This window comes from Oncorhynchus masou, chromosome 19, assembly GCF_036934945.1.
Source record: "Oncorhynchus masou masou isolate Uvic2021 chromosome 19, UVic_Omas_1.1, whole genome shotgun sequence".
Taxonomy (NCBI): domain Eukaryota; kingdom Metazoa; phylum Chordata; class Actinopteri; order Salmoniformes; family Salmonidae; genus Oncorhynchus; species Oncorhynchus masou.
In genome coordinates, this window is record NC_088230.1 from 14,366,500 (window position 1) to 14,381,679 (window position 15,180).

Below are 15,180 nucleotides of genomic sequence, written 5' to 3' on the forward strand. Positions count from 1 at the left end.
TGCGCAGGGTAAACATTAATTTAGTAGGCCATAAGAGTCCGTGTGGCTGTTGCTAACCAAACCCAAGGATTCTACACTCTTAGAAAAAAGGGTTCCAAAATGGTTCTTTGGATGTCCCCATAGGATAATCTCTTTTGGTTGCAGGTAGAACCCTTTTGGGTTACAGGTAAAACCCTCTGTAGAAAGGGTTCTACATGGAACCAAAAGGGTTCTTCCTGCAACCAAAAAGGGTTCTTTAAAGGGTTCTGCTATGGGGACAGCTGGGGAACCCTTTAAGGTTCTAGATAGAAAAAAGATGCTAAGAGTGTACCTCTAAAATATTAAATGTATACATACAATGTACAATAGTTTGATTAAAATGTTACTCTTGCCATTATAATATCAAATCAAACCTTTTAAACAGCATGCAACTGGGCAAAGATACATTCCCTCTTCCTCTCATTTGGCTTTTATACAATATACATTTTTTTTATTGGAGATGAATCATGGAATCGACAAATTAAAAATAGATTTGAGACATTCAGTCAATCTCCCTTTTTATAGTTAAGGAACTTGATTAGTATTGGTGGGAGGGGCAGGGTGTCAATGTTCCTCAGTCTGGGGATTCCAACCTGCTGACGGATCTTCAGCCTACACAGCTTCATCAGTGAATATGGTGGCACTGAAAGAAAGTGCAAAGAAGTTGCTTATTAAAATGGATTGTGCGATTGGAGAGCAACATATTTATCTGGCTAACACACATCAGAATAGTCAAGGTAACAAGTATGCAACAGTACAAAAATAAGGGCATAACCTTAGAAAATAAATACTCATGAGCAACCTGACATTATGCAGACATATCCCATTGACACCCATGCTTAATTTGCATGAAACTTTGTGATACATGCTAATTTCTCAAGGTAATTGACCCTAAGTGAACACAGACCCTAATGATTATATCATGGTAAATGCAATACTCCAAGCTCTGTTATTAGTGGAGATCGCTGTCATAAGCTCACTTACTTGCTTTCACTTTGATCCCTGCCCAGTCATGGTTGCTATCCAGGTGCTCAATCAGCCTGGAGCAGAGTTTCACATGGCCAACATAATCCAGGAGCGTGTCTATGATGGGCCCAGCCCAGCAACTTATCGTCGGATCGTTGATCGTCTCACAGAACTGAAAATAAAGGGTTCAAAGTGGATTCAAAGAACAGCCAATAATAGGTGTATTGAGCTGAGATGGAATTGGAAACAAATAGACCAGCAAACTGTCTGTATTGCAAATTAACCCAACCTACCTGGATGTACATTTTGATTGGAGCTTCGTCCTCATCGGTAGCGTAGCGCAAAGTTTCGGTGAAGCCTCTGCCTCTACTTAAAGTTTTCAGGGGTGGGTGTGGCTTGCTGCCATATGTGCAGTCGAAACAGGAAAGGGCATCGCAGCCATTGTCCATCAGATACTTCAGGATTTGTGAATACTTCATACCGAGCATGACTACTGCCGGGAAGGAGCAGGGGTGTGTGAGGATGGACGCGTTCATGTTAGCTCCATGCTCCACCAGCACTGTGATCATTTCCATGCAACCCCGCCTCACAGCGATAAGAAGAGGGTTGAACATGTCAAGGTTGGGGTTAGCGCCGGCCTCCAGAAGCATTTCTGCGGCTTCTAGGTTGTTGTTGGCGACAGCGAAGTAGAGCGCTGTGCTGCGACGGTCCTCATACATTTTGGATCGGTCTTCTGCCAGCTGGAGATTGACGTCATATCCTCCCTTGATAAGCACTTCTAGAATCCAGTCCCTGTTGTGCTCAGCAGCCAGGTGGAGGGGACTGATGCCACTGCATTGAACTTTGGCCTTACTTGTGGCAGGGATCAGCATGGATACAATGCTACAAAAGGGAAGCAAAGAGATCACTTTTCACACTTATATTATTATTTTTTTCAAAGAGAAATCAATGCTTTGAATTAACCAATCAATTAATTCACTGCACTCACTCAAAATGTCCTTTCTGGACAGCAACATGAAGAGGCAGGAGGCCAGACTTGGTTGTTCGGTTTGCATCTGCTTTCTGAGATAGAAGCAGTTCCACAACTTCCTTGTGACCATTCTTACTTGACTCGTACAAGGGTGTTGCCCCATCACATGCCTGGCAGTTCATATCAACCCCTACAATACACAGGAGAATAGTCAAAATGAATACAATGTTGAAATCCTGGAAAAGTGGCAACACCGTAACACCACCAGCAACAGATCGTCTGGATGCTTAATGGTTATTTTTTAATCTATTCATGGCGTTGTAAGGAATGGAATACTTTCTTCAAGATATAGGCATCCGATACTCGGAAACCCAATAGGTTTTGAACATAGAAGACATTTTCAGGTTCAGTTTGGGTTGTAGGATTTCATTTTCATGCCATTGGGACTATTTCATGGATCAACAATTGTATGTGTTCGCACACAGACACTGTGCCGTTCAAAGTCATAAAGGGTCATGCATTCCCAAAAGTGTATTCAATAAGGGCTTGTCATGACCTGCTGCATGACTTTGGACATTATTGACATGATTTGAGGATGGATAAAGTGATATTGCTTATTTAATATAATCAATTCAAATAATCTTAAAGTTGGTTGTCAAAATTTGAAAACTTTACCTTTGCTCATCAGGAAAGACAACACCTCCACTCTCCCGTTCTGTGCTGCCGTAAAGAAAGGGTCTATCCCGTAGATATTGGCTGCATTAAGCTTGGCCCCGGCATCCAACAACATCTGGCAAATTTCCACGTTATCATGCCCGGCTGCTTCATGGAGAGGTGTCACACCCTGAACGCAAGCCTTGTGCACTGAGGCTCCATACTTTAGGAGGTGGTCTACAATCTCTGCATTGGGCTTCCCACAAGCTGAAAACGGAATGTGAGAAACAACACAGATAACTTTGGTTGGATTTGCTGTTTGTAAAACATAAACTGATTGTATAACAGCGGTGGACTTCACCGGTATGACCAGTAACCTAGCTTGAGACCTCAAAACTTGTGTTCGCCCCAGAGCTAACACAGAGTTGAGTCATACAGACAACCTGGCTACGTTTCATATCACACTGTTCACTATTGAACCTCTTGACAGAACAGCTTTGAAATCAGTTATTTACCTTTCAAGAGTGGTGTTTCTCCGTCGTTATTGGCAATGTTGGGATTTGCACCTCTGTCTAGAAGGCACTCCACACAATTCACATGGTGAAAGATGGCAGCCAAAAGAAGTGGGGTCTGATTGTATGTACCACATGTGTTCACTATCCCAGGATGGGCTGTGGGAAATATAACAGACCCAAGCACGTTAAAAACAATCAGCATGTACTGATAAAGGGTCTTCCTGAGATTGAGGAAGATAAAATAGTTTAAAAACTAGAAAGGATTCTCAATTACACTTTTCTTTGTTTCACCCTCACCTCTTAATATAATCTTGAGGCATTCTTCTTGACCGTAATATGCAGCTTCGTGTAGAGAAATCCATCCATCCTCATTTGGTACAAAGAGACTCTTTGGATTGCATTTCACTATTTCTTTTAAGGCCTTTAAATCACCATTCTCAATCACAGGCACCAGGGGTCTCACATCTCTAAGGCATAGACAAAGATTAAGGGGAAAATGGTCATAAAATGTTGGCAAGATAAAAAATGTAAGTGCCTTTGAATGGGGTATGGTAGTAGGTGCCAGGTGCACCGGTTTGTGTCAAGAACTGCAACGCTGCTGGGTTTTTATACTCAACAGTTTCCTGTGTGTATCTTGTGTTATGAACTTGAGTGAAGACCCAAAAGCGGTTTTAACAGAAAACAGAGTTCTTTAATGAAAAACAGGAATGGCATAAATCCTCTTCCAACGTTGTCAGCGGAACAAAAAGAACGTTAGTATAGTGCAGGATGCACCTGCCACGCAGACTCCGACAGGACAGGACAAGGTGGAAGCAAACGAGACGACAGCTTGCTTCTGGCATCAAAAAACACAAACAAGAATCAGACACTGAAAGTAGCAGGAACAGAGAAAGAAATAGAGACCTAATCAGAGGGGGAAGAGAGAACAGGTGTGAAAGAGTGAATGAGCTAGTTAGAGGAGATGTAGAACAGCTGAAGAATGAGAGACAGAGAAGGTAACCTAAAAAGACCAGCAGAGAGAGAGAGTGAAGAGAAAGGACAGGAACAGACATAACAAGACATGACAGTACCCCCCCCCACTCACCGAGCGCCTCCTGGCGCACTCGAGGAGGAAACCTGGCGGCAACGGAGGAAATCATCGATCAGCGAACAGTCCAGCACGTCCCGAGAGGGAACCCAACTCCTCTCCTCAGGACCGTACCCCTCCCAATCCACTAGGTACTGATGACCACGGCCCCGAGGGCGCATGTCCAAAATCTTACGAACCCTGTAGGTGGGTGCGCCTCGACAAGGATGGGGGGGGAGGGACGAGCGGGGGCGCGAAGAACGGGCTTAACACAGGAGACATGGAAGACCGGGTGAACGCGACGAAGATAGCGCTGGAGAAGAAGTCGCACTGCGACAGGATTAATGACCTGGGAAATACGGAACGGACCAATGAACCGCGGGGCCAACTTGCGAGAAGCTGTCTTAAGGGGAAGGTTCTGAGTGGAGAGCCATACTCTCTGACCGCAACAATATCTAGGACTCTTGGTCCTACGCTTATTAGCGGCCCTCACAGTCTGCGCCCTATTACGGCAAAGTGCCGACCTGACCCCCTTCCAGGTGCGCTCGCAACGCTGGACAAAAGCCTGAGCGGAGGGGACGCAGGACTCGGCGAGCTGAGATGAGAACAGCGGAGGCTGGTACCCGAGGCTACACTGAAAAGGGGATAGACCGGTAGCAGACGAGGGAAGCGAGTTGTGGGCGTACTCTGCCCAGGGAGCTGTTCTGACCAAGACGCAGGGTTACGAAAAGAAAGACTGCGTAAATGCGACCAACAGTCTGATTGGCCCGTTCGGCCCGGACCGTTAGACTGGGGATGAAAGCCGGACGAGAGACTGACGGAAGCCCCAATCAAACGGCAAAACTCCCTCCAAAATTGAGACGTGAACTGCGGGCCTCTGTCGGAAACGACGTCAGACGGAAGGCCATGAATTCGGAAAACATTCTCGATAATGATCTGAGCCGTCTCCTTAGCAGAAGGGAGCTTATCGAGAGGAATGAAATGAGCCGCCTTAGAGAATCTATCGACAACCGTAAGAATAACTGTCTTCCCCGCTGATGAAGGCAGTCCAGTGATAAAATCTAAAGCGATGTGAGACCACGGTCGAGAGGGAATGGGAAGCGGTCTGAGACGGCCGGCAGGAGGAGAGTTCCCAGATTTAGTATGCGCGCAGACCGAACAAGCGGCGACAAATCGACGCGCGTCACGTTCCCGAGTGGGCCACCAGAAACGCTGGCGAATGGAAGCGAAGCGTACCCCGAACGCCGGGGTGGCCGGCTAACTTGGCAGAGTGGGCCCACTGAAGAACGGCCGGACGAGTAGGAACGGGAACGAACAGAAGGTTCCTAGGACAAGCTCGCGGCGACGGAGTGTGAGCGAGTGCTTGCTTTACCTGCCTCTCAATTCCCCAGACAGTCAACCCGACAACACGCCCGTCAGGGAGAATCCCCTCGGGGTCGGTGGAGACCTCAGAAGAACTGAAGAGACGAGATAAAGCATCAGGCTTGGTGTTTTTGAGCCCGGACGATAAGAAATAACAAACTCGAAACGAGCGAAAAACAGAGCCCAACGAGCCTGACGCGCATTAAGTCGTTTGGCTGAACGGATGTACTCAAGGTTCCTATGGTCAGTCCAAACGACAAAAGGAACGGTCGCCCCCTCCAACCACTGTCGCCATTCGCCTAGGGCTAAGCGGATGGCGAGCAGTTCGCGATTACCAACATCATAGTTACGTTCTGCCTGCGATAAGCGATGAGAGAAAAACGCGCAAGGATGGACCTTGCCGTCAGAGAGAGAGCGCTGAGAAAGAATGGCTCCCACGCCCACCTCTGACGCGTCAACCTCAACAACAAACTGGCTAGAGATGTCAGGTGTAACAAGAATAGGAGCGGATGTAAAACGATTCTTAAGAAGATCAAAAGCTCCCTGGGCGGAAACGGACCACTTAAAGCACGTCTTAACAGAAGTAAGGGCTGTGAGGGGAGCTGCCACCTGACCGAAATTACGGATGAAACGACGATAGAAATTAGCGAAGCCCAGAAAGCGCTGCAGCTCGACGCGTGACTTAGGAACGGGCCAATCAATGACAGCCTGGACCTTAGCGGGATCCATCTTAATGCCCTCAGCGGAAATAACGGAACCGAGAAAAGGGACAGAGGCGGCATGAAAAATGCACTTCTCAGCCTTCACATAAAGACAGTTCTCCAAAAGGCGCTGGAGGACGCGTCGCACGTGCTGAACATGAATCGAGAGAGACGGAGAAAAAATCAGGATATCGTCCATGTAAACGAAAACAAAATGTTCAGCATGTCTCTCAGGACGTCGTTAACTAGTGCCTGAAAGACAGCTGGAGCGTTAACGAGGCCGAAAGGAAGAACCCGGTATTCAAAGTGCCCTAACGGAGTGTTAAACGCCGTCTTCCACTCGTCCCCCTCCCTGATTCGCACGAGATGGTAGGCGTTACGAAGGTCCAATTTGGTGAAAAACCTGGCTCCCTGCAGGATCTCGAAGGCTGAAGACATAAGAGGAAGCGGATAACGATTCTTAACTGTTATGTCATTCAGCCCTCGATAATCCACGCATGGGCGCAGGGACCCGTCCTTCTTCTGAACAAAAAAACCCCCGCTCCGGCGGGAGAGGAGGAGGAGACAATGGTACCGGCGTTGAGCGAAACCGACAAATAATCCTCGAGAGCCTTACGTTCGGGAGCCGACAGAGAGTATAATCTACCCCGGGGGAGTAGTTCCCGGAAGGAGATCAATACTACAGTCATACGACCGGTGTGGAGGGAGAGAAGTGGCCTTGGAACGACTGAACACCGTGCGCAGATCGTGATACTCCTCCGGCACCCCTGTCAAATCGCCAGGCTCCTCCTGTGAAGTAGAGACAGAGGAAACAGGAGGGATAGCAGACATTAAACAGGTTACATGACAAGAAACATTCCAGGATAGGATAGTATTACTAGACCAATTAATAGAAGGGTTATGGCGCACTAGCCAGGGATGACCCAAAACAACAGGTGTAAAAGGTGAACGAAAAATTAAAAAAGAAATGGTTTCGCTATGATTACCAGAGACAGTGAGGGTTAAAGGCAGCGTCTCACGCTGAATCTTGGGGAGAGAACTACCATCTAAAGCGAACAAGGCCGTGGGCTCCCTAACTGTCTGAGAGGAATGTCATGTTCCCGAGCCCAGGTCTCGTCCATAAAACAGCCCTCCGCCCCAGAGTCTATCAAGGCACTGCAGGAAGCAGATGAACCGGGCCAGCGGAGATGGACCGGAAAAGTAGTGCGTGATCCAGAAGGAGAGGCCTGAGTAGTTGCGCTCACCAGTAGCCCTCTTACTGATGAGCTCTGGCTTTTACTGGACATGAGGTGACAAAATGACCAGCGGAGCCGCAGTAGAGACAGAGGCGATTGGTGATTCTCCGTTCCTTCTCCTTGGCCGAGATGCGGATACCCCCAGCTGCATAGGCTCAGCATCCGAGCCGGCGGAGGAGGGTGGCAGTGATGCGGCAGGTGGCAGTGATGTGGAGAGGGGAGCAGCGGAGAACGCGAGCTCCTTTCCACGAGCTCGGCGACGAAGATCAAACCGTCGCTCTATGCGAATAGCGAGAGCTATTAAGGAGTCCAGACTGGAAGGAACCTCCCGGGAGAGGATCTCGTCCTTAACCTCGACGAGGAGACCCTCCAGAAAACGAGCGAGCAAAGCCGGCTCGTTCCAGTCACTTGAGGCAGCGAGTGCGAAACTCAATAGAATAATCCGTTATGGATCGATTCCCCTGACATAGGGAAGACAGGGCCCTGGAAGCCTCCTCCCCAAAAACAGAACGGTCAAAAACCCGTATCATCTCCTCCTTAAAGTCTTGATACTGGTTAATACACTCAGCCCTCGCCTCCCAGACTGCCGTGCCCCACTCACGCGCCCGTCCGGTAAGGAGAGAAATGACGTAGGCGATGCGGGCTGCGCTCCTGGAGTAAGTGTTGGGCTGGAGAGAGAACACCACATCACACTGAGTGAGGAATGAGCGGCACTCAGTGGGCTCCCCAGAGTAACACGGCGGGTTGTTGATCCTGGGCTCCGGAGACTCGGAAACCCTGGAAGTGGGCGGTGGATCGAGGTGGAGTTGGTGAACCTGTCTTGTGAGGTCGGAGACTTGGACGGCCAGGGTCTCAACGGCATGTCGAGCAGCAGACAATTCCTCCTCGTGTCTGCCTAGCATCGCTCCCTGGATCTCGACGGCGGAGTGAAAAGGGTCCGGAGCCGCTGGGTCCATTCTTGGTCTGATTCTTCTGTTATGAACTTGAGTGAAGACCCAAAAGCGGTTTTAACAGAAAACAGAGTTCTTTAATGAAAAACAGGAATGGCATAAATCCTCTTCCAACGTTGTCAGCGGAACAAAAGAACGTTAGTATAGTGCAGGATGCACCTGCCACGCAGACTCCGACAGGACAGGACAAGGTGGAAGCAAACGAGACGACAGCTTGCTTCTGGCATCAAAAAACACAAACAAGAATCAGACACTGAAAGTAGCAGGAACAGAGAAAGAAATAGAGACCTAATCAGAGGGGGAAGAGAGAACAGGTGTGAAAGAGTGAATGAGCTAGCTAGAGGAGATGTAGAACAGCTGAAGAATGAGAGACAGAGAAGGTAACCTAAAAAGACCAGCAGAGAGAGAGAGTGAAGAGAAAGGACAGGAACAGACATAACAAGACATGACAGTACCCCCACTCACCGAGCGCCTCCTGGCGCACTCGAGGAGGAAACCTGGCGGCAACGGAGGAAATCATCGATCAGCGAACAGTCCAGCACGTCCCGAGAGGGAACCCAACTCCTCTCCTCAGGACCGCACCCCTCCCAATCCACTAGGTACTGATGACCACGGCCCCGAGGGCGCATGTCCAAAATCTTACGAACCCTGTAGGTGGGTGCGCCCTCGACAAGGATGGGGGGGAGGGACGAGCGGGGGCGCGAAGAACGGGCTTAACACAGGAGACATGGAAGACCGGGTGAACGCGACGAAGATAGCTGGAGAAGAAGTCGCACTGCGACAGGATTAATGACCTGGGAAATACGGAACGGACCAATGAACCGCGGGGCCAACTTGCGAGAAGCTGTCTTAAGGGGAAGGTTCTGAGTGGAGAGCCATACTCTCTGACCGCAACAATATCTAGGACTCTTGGTCCTACGCTATTAGCGGCCCTCACAGTCTGCGCCCTATTACGGCAAAGTGCCGACCTGACCCCCTTCCAGGTGCGCTCGCAACGCTGGACAAAAGCCTGAGCGGAGGGGACGCAGGACTCGGCGAGCTGAGATGAGAACAGCGGAGGCTGGTACCCGAGGCTACACTGAAAAGGGGATAGACCGGTAGCAGACGAGGGAAGCGAGTTGTGGGCGTACTCTGCCCAGGGGAGCTGTTCTGACCAAGACGCAGGGTTACGAAAAGAAAGACTGCGTAAAATGCGACCAACAGTCTGATTGGCCCGTTCGGCTTGACCGTTAGACTGGGGATGAAAGCCGGACGAGAGACTGACGGAAGCCCCAATCAAACGGCAAAACTCCCTCCAAAATTGAGACGTGAACTGCGGGCCTCTGTCGGAAACGACGTCAGACGGAAGGCCATGAATTCGGAAAACATTCTCGATAATGATCTGAGCCGTCTCCTTAGCAGAAGGGAGCTTATCGAGAGGAATGAAATGAGCCGCCTTAGAGAATCTATCGACAACCGTAAGAATAACTGTCTTCCCCGCTGATGAAGGCAGTCCGGTGATAAAATCTAAAGCGATGTGAGACCACGGTCGAGAGGGAATGGGAAGCGGTCTGAGACGGCCGGCAGGAGGAGAGTTCCCAGATTTAGTATGCGCGCAGACCGAACAAGCGGCGACAAATCGACGCGCGTCACGTTCCCGAGTGGGCCACCAGAAACGCTGGCGAATGGAAGCGAGCGTACCCCGAACGCCGGGGTGGCCGGCTAACTTGGCAGAGTGGGCCCACTGAAGAACGGCCGGACGAGTAGGAACGGGAACGAACAGAAGGTTCCTAGGACAAGCTCGCGGCGACGGAGTGTGAGCGAGTGCTTGCTTTACCTGCCTCTCAATTCCCCAGACAGTCAACCCGACAACACGCCCGTCAGGGAGAATCCCCTCGGGGTCGGTGGAGACCTCAGAAGAACTGAAGAGACGAGATAAAGCATCAGGCTTGGTGTTTTTTGAGCCCGGACGATAAGAAATAACAAACTCGAAACGAGCGAAAAACAGAGCCCAACGAGCCTGACGCGCATTAAGTCGTTTGGCTGAACGGATGTACTCAAGGTTCCTATGGTCAGTCCAAACGACAAAAGGAACGGTCGCCCCCTCCAACCACTGTCGCCATTCGCCTAGGGCTAAGCGGATGGCGAGCAGTTCGCGATTACCAACATCATAGTTACGTTCTGCCTGCGATAAGCGATGAGAGAAAAACGCGCAAGGATGGACCTTGCCGTCAGAGAGAGAGCGCTGAGAAAGAATGGCTCCCACGCCCACCTCTGACGCGTCAACCTCAACAACAAACTGGCTAGAGATGTCAGGTGTAACAAGAATAGGAGCGGATGTAAAACGATTCTTAAGAAGATCAAAAGCTCCCTGGGCGGAAACGGACCACTTAAAGCACGTCTTAACAGAAGTAAGGGCTGTGAGGGGAGCTGCCACCTGACCGAAATTACGGATGAAACGACGATAGAAATTAGCGAAGCCCAGAAAGCGCTGCAGCTCGACGCGTGACTTAGGAACGGGCCAATCAATGACAGCCTGGACCTTAGCGGGATCCATCTTAATGCCCTCAGCGGAAATAACGGAACCGAGAAAAGGGACAGAGGCGGCATGAAAAATGCACTTCTCAGCCTTCACATAAAGACAGTTCTCCAAAAGGCGCTGGAGGACGCGTCGCACGTGCTGAACATGAATCGAGAGAGACGGAGAAAAAATCAGGATATCGTCCATGTAAACGAAAACAAAAATGTTCAGCATGTCTCTCAGGACGTCGTTAACTAGTGCCTGAAAGACAGCTGGAGCGTTAACGAGGCCGAAAGGAAGAACCCGGTATTCAAAGTGCCCTAACGGAGTGTTAAACGCCGTCTTCCACTCGTCCCCCTCCCTGATTCGCACGAGATGGTAGGCGTTACGAAGGTCCAATTTGGTGAAAAACCTGGCTCCCTGCAGGATCTCGAAGGCTGAAGACATAAGAGGAAGCGGATAACGATTCTTAACTGTTATGTCATTCAGCCCTCGATAATCCACGCATGGGCGCAGGGACCCGTCCTTCTTCTGAACAAAAAAAACCCCCGCTCCGGCGGGGAGAGGAGGAGGAGACAATGGTACCGGCGTTGAGCGAAACCGACAAATAATCCTCGAGAGCCTTACGTTCGGGAGCCGACAGAGAGTATAATCTACCCCGGGGGAGTAGTTCCCGGAAGGAGATCAATACTACAGTCATACGACCGGTGTGGAGGGAGAGAAGTGGCCTTGGAACGACTGAACACCGTGCGCAGATCGTGATACTCCTCCGGCACCCCTGTCAAATCGCCAGGCTCCTCCTGTGAAGTAGAGACAGAGGAAACAGGAGGGATAGCAGACATTAAACAGGTTACATGACAAGAAACATTCCAGGATAGGATAGTATTACTAGACCAATTAATAGAAGGGTTATGGCGCACTAGCCAGGGATGACCCAAAACAACAGGTGTAAAAGGTGAACGAAAAATTAAAAAAGAAATGGTTTCGCTATGATTACCAGAGACAGTGAGGGTTAAAGGCAGCGTCTCACGCTGAATCTTGGGGAGAGAACTACCATCTAAAGCGAACAAGGCCGTGGGCTCCCCTAACTGTCTGAGAGGAATGTCATGTTCCCGAGCCCAGGTCTCGTCCATAAAACAGCCCTCCGCCCCAGAGTCTATCAAGGCACTGCAGGAAGCAGATGAACCGGGCCAGCGGAGATGGACCGGAAAAGTAGTGCGTGATCCAGAAGGAGAGGCCTGAGTAGTTGCGCTCACCAGTAGCCCTCTTACTGATGAGCTCTGGCTTTTACTGGACATGAGGTGACAAAATGACCAGCGGAGCCGCAGTAGAGACAGAGGCGATTGGTGATTCTCCGTTCCTTCTCCTTGGCCGAGATGCGGATACCCCCCAGCTGCATAGGCTCAGCATCCGAGCCGGCGGAGGAGGGTGGCAGTGATGCGGCAGGTGGCAGTGATGTGAGAGGGAGCAGCGGAGAACGCGAGCTCCTTTCCACGAGCTCGGCGACGAAGATCAAACCGTCGCTCTATGCGAATAGCGAGAGCTATTAAGGAGTCCAGACTGGAAGGAACCTCCCGGGAGAGGATCTCGTCCTTAACCTCGACGAGGAGACCCTCCAGAAAACGAGCGAGCAAAGCCGGCTCGTTCCAGTCACTTGAGGCAGCGAGAGTGCGAAACTCAATAGAATAATCCGTTATGGATCGATTCCCCTGACATAGGGAAGACAGGGCCCTGGAAGCCTCCTCCCCAAAAACAGAACGGTCAAAAACCCGTATCATCTCCTCCTTAAAGTCTTGATACTGGTTAATACACTCAGCCCTCGCCTCCCAGACTGCCGTGCCCCACTCACGCGCCCGTCCGGTAAGGAGAGAAATGACGTAGGCGTGCGGGCTGCGCTCCTGGAGTAAGTGTTGGGCTGGAGAGAGAACACCACATCACACTGAGTGAGGAATGAGCGGCACTCAGTGGGCTCCCAGAGTAACACGGCGGGTTGTTGATCCTGGGCTCCGGAGACTCGGAAACCCTGGAAGTGGGCGGTGGATCGAGGTGGAGTTGGTGAACCTGTCTTGTGAGGTCGGAGACTTGGACGGCCAGGGTCTCAACGGCATGTCGAGCAGCAGACAATTCCTCCTCGTGTCTGCCTAGCATCGCTCCCTGGATCTCGACGGCGGAGTGAAAAGGGTCCGGAGCCGCTGGGTCCATTCTTGGTCTGATTCTTCTGTTATGAACTTGAGTGAAGACCCAAAAGCGGTTTTAACAGAAAACAGAGTTCTTTAATGAAAAACAGGAATGGCATAAATCCTCTTCCAACGTTGTCAGCGGAACAAAAAGAACGTTAGTATAGTGCAGGATGCACCTGCCACGCAGACTCCGACAGGACAGGACAAGGTGGAAGCAAACGAGACGACAGCTTGCTTCTGGCATCAAAAAACACAAACAAGAATCAGACACTGAAAGTAGCAGGAACAGAGAAAGAAATAGAGACCTAATCAGAGGGGAAGAGAGAACAGGTGTGAAAGAGTGAATGAGCTAGCTAGAGGAGATGTAGAACAGCTGAAGAATGAGAGACAGAGAAGGTAACCTAAAAAGACCAGCAGAGAGAGAGAGTGAAGAGAAAGGACAGGAACAGACATAACAAGACATGACATCTTGAATGGTCCACCACCCATAGGACATCCAGCCAACTTTTGTGCGAAGCATTGGAGTCAACATGGGCTAGCATCCCTGTGGAAAGCTTTCGACACCATGTAGAGTCCATGACAAATTGAGGCTGTTCTGCGGGCAAAAGGGGGGATGCAACTCAATATTACAAAGGTGTTCCTAATGTTTGGTATAGTCATTGTACACTGAGTGTACAAAATATTAGCAGCACCTTCCTAATATTGAGTTGCACGCTCTTTTATCAGAACAGCCTCAATTCGTCGGGACATGGACTCTACACTCAAACCGGTGCGCTTGGCACCTACTACCATACACTGTTCAAAGGCACTTAAATCTTTTGTCTTTCCCATTCACCCTCTGAATGGCCCAACATACACAATCCATGTCTCAATTGTCTGAATTTTAGAAGAAAACAGAGAACACCATCGTGTTCGTGAGTCCCCCTTTCCATAGTTTTGTAGGTCAAACTGTTCAGATGCCTCAGACGTTTTTGTGAGAAGACACATTTTCGTGAATGTCTCATGGTGTGACAAACACCGCTCTAGCTCTCACACCTTTCGCCGCAGATGCGGTGGATTGAGACGCATCCAATGCAAGAAAAACTGCTGGGATGTTTTTGTTATGTAACTTAGATTGACGCACTGGTGTGTCAATCGACTCTAGGGGGTTAAAAGGTGACATCAATGAGGGATCATAGCTTTCCCCTGGATTCCCCTGGTCAGGCTATGTCATGGAAAGAGCAGGTGTTTCTAATGTTTTGTACACTCAGTGTATCTCATGTCATGTAAAGATTAGCCTCATCAGGAGACACCATTATGGAACCCCTGTGTTACTGCTGTCCCTGTTAGAGAGAGCTGTCACCCACCATCTGATTTCTACTGTATGTTTGGCATTTTGGAATTATAATAAACCTGCTATACTCATCCTATCTGGCACACATATTGTCAAAATAAGATAAAGGGTTGACAAACTCACATAATATGGTCTGCTAAAGGTGGGTTTGCAGGTGAGGGGTTTGGAGGTGGGTTGGCTGGGTTCGGGTTGGCTCCGGGAAAGTCATACATGTGCCTTGTTGCAGAGGGTTGCCTGACACCAGTCATAAATTGGTTGGTGGTAAATTGGTTTGGCTGGTAATTGGGTTGCCAATACACAGGTGGGGATGATTGAATGGCATCAATAGAGTTGTGGTCCTCAGTGAGGCTGCGTTCAATGACCAGCTGCATCAGCTCCTCATCTGACAGGGCGCTGTAAAGACTGTAGTCATCAAGACCTCTAGGGGTGCCCATCCTTCCAGGCATGGACATGCTGGCCACAGCCATGGTTGATCTATTTGCATGGATACAAAAGTCATGACAATGAAATTCACTAAAACTGAACTACATTTTGAAAACACGATTCAGTATGTCAAAGTAAAACTGCTAAAACTATTTTTTTTATATTTGTATATGAATGTCAAGACTGTGAGACATATGTACTGCATGTGCTATTTTGAGTTTCAAGATTGAGGATAAAACCTTTTGCAAAGTCAGTGTTGTGAACATAGTGTGGATACCCACATGTTTCAAACAGACCACCATAGACC

General features: G+C 49.5%; 1 protein-coding gene across 1 annotated transcript; it reads right to left on the bottom strand.

Annotated features, from left to right (window-relative positions):
• Positions 1–524: 524 nt before the first annotated feature.
• On the bottom strand, positions 525–14,917 carry LOC135505847 (ankyrin repeat and SOCS box protein 2-like). Its single transcript, XM_064925035.1, has 8 exons — positions 14,574–14,917; positions 3,421–3,590; positions 3,124–3,279; positions 2,630–2,875; positions 1,973–2,144; positions 1,278–1,866; positions 1,003–1,156; positions 525–661 (listed from the first exon to the last, which is right to left on the bottom strand). Exons 1-8 carry the CDS (start codon positions 14,915–14,917, stop codon positions 525–527), a joined length of 1,968 nt encoding a protein of 655 aa, XP_064781107.1.
• Positions 14,918–15,180: the final 263 nt, after the last annotated feature.

Coding starts and splice junctions, on each gene's coding strand:
- LOC135505847 (XM_064925035.1), bottom strand. CDS start 14,917: ATGGCTGTGGCCAGCATGTCCATGCCTGGAAGGATGGGCACCCCTAGA. Junction 2,145..2,629: donor GTCTTTCCTGATGAGCAAAG/GTAAAGTTTTCA, acceptor TGTGTATTGTAG/GGGTTGATATGAACTGCCAG. Junction 1,867..1,972: donor GTCCAGAAAGGACATTTTGA/GTGAGTGCAGTG, acceptor TCCCTTTTGTAG/CATTGTATCCATGCTGATCC.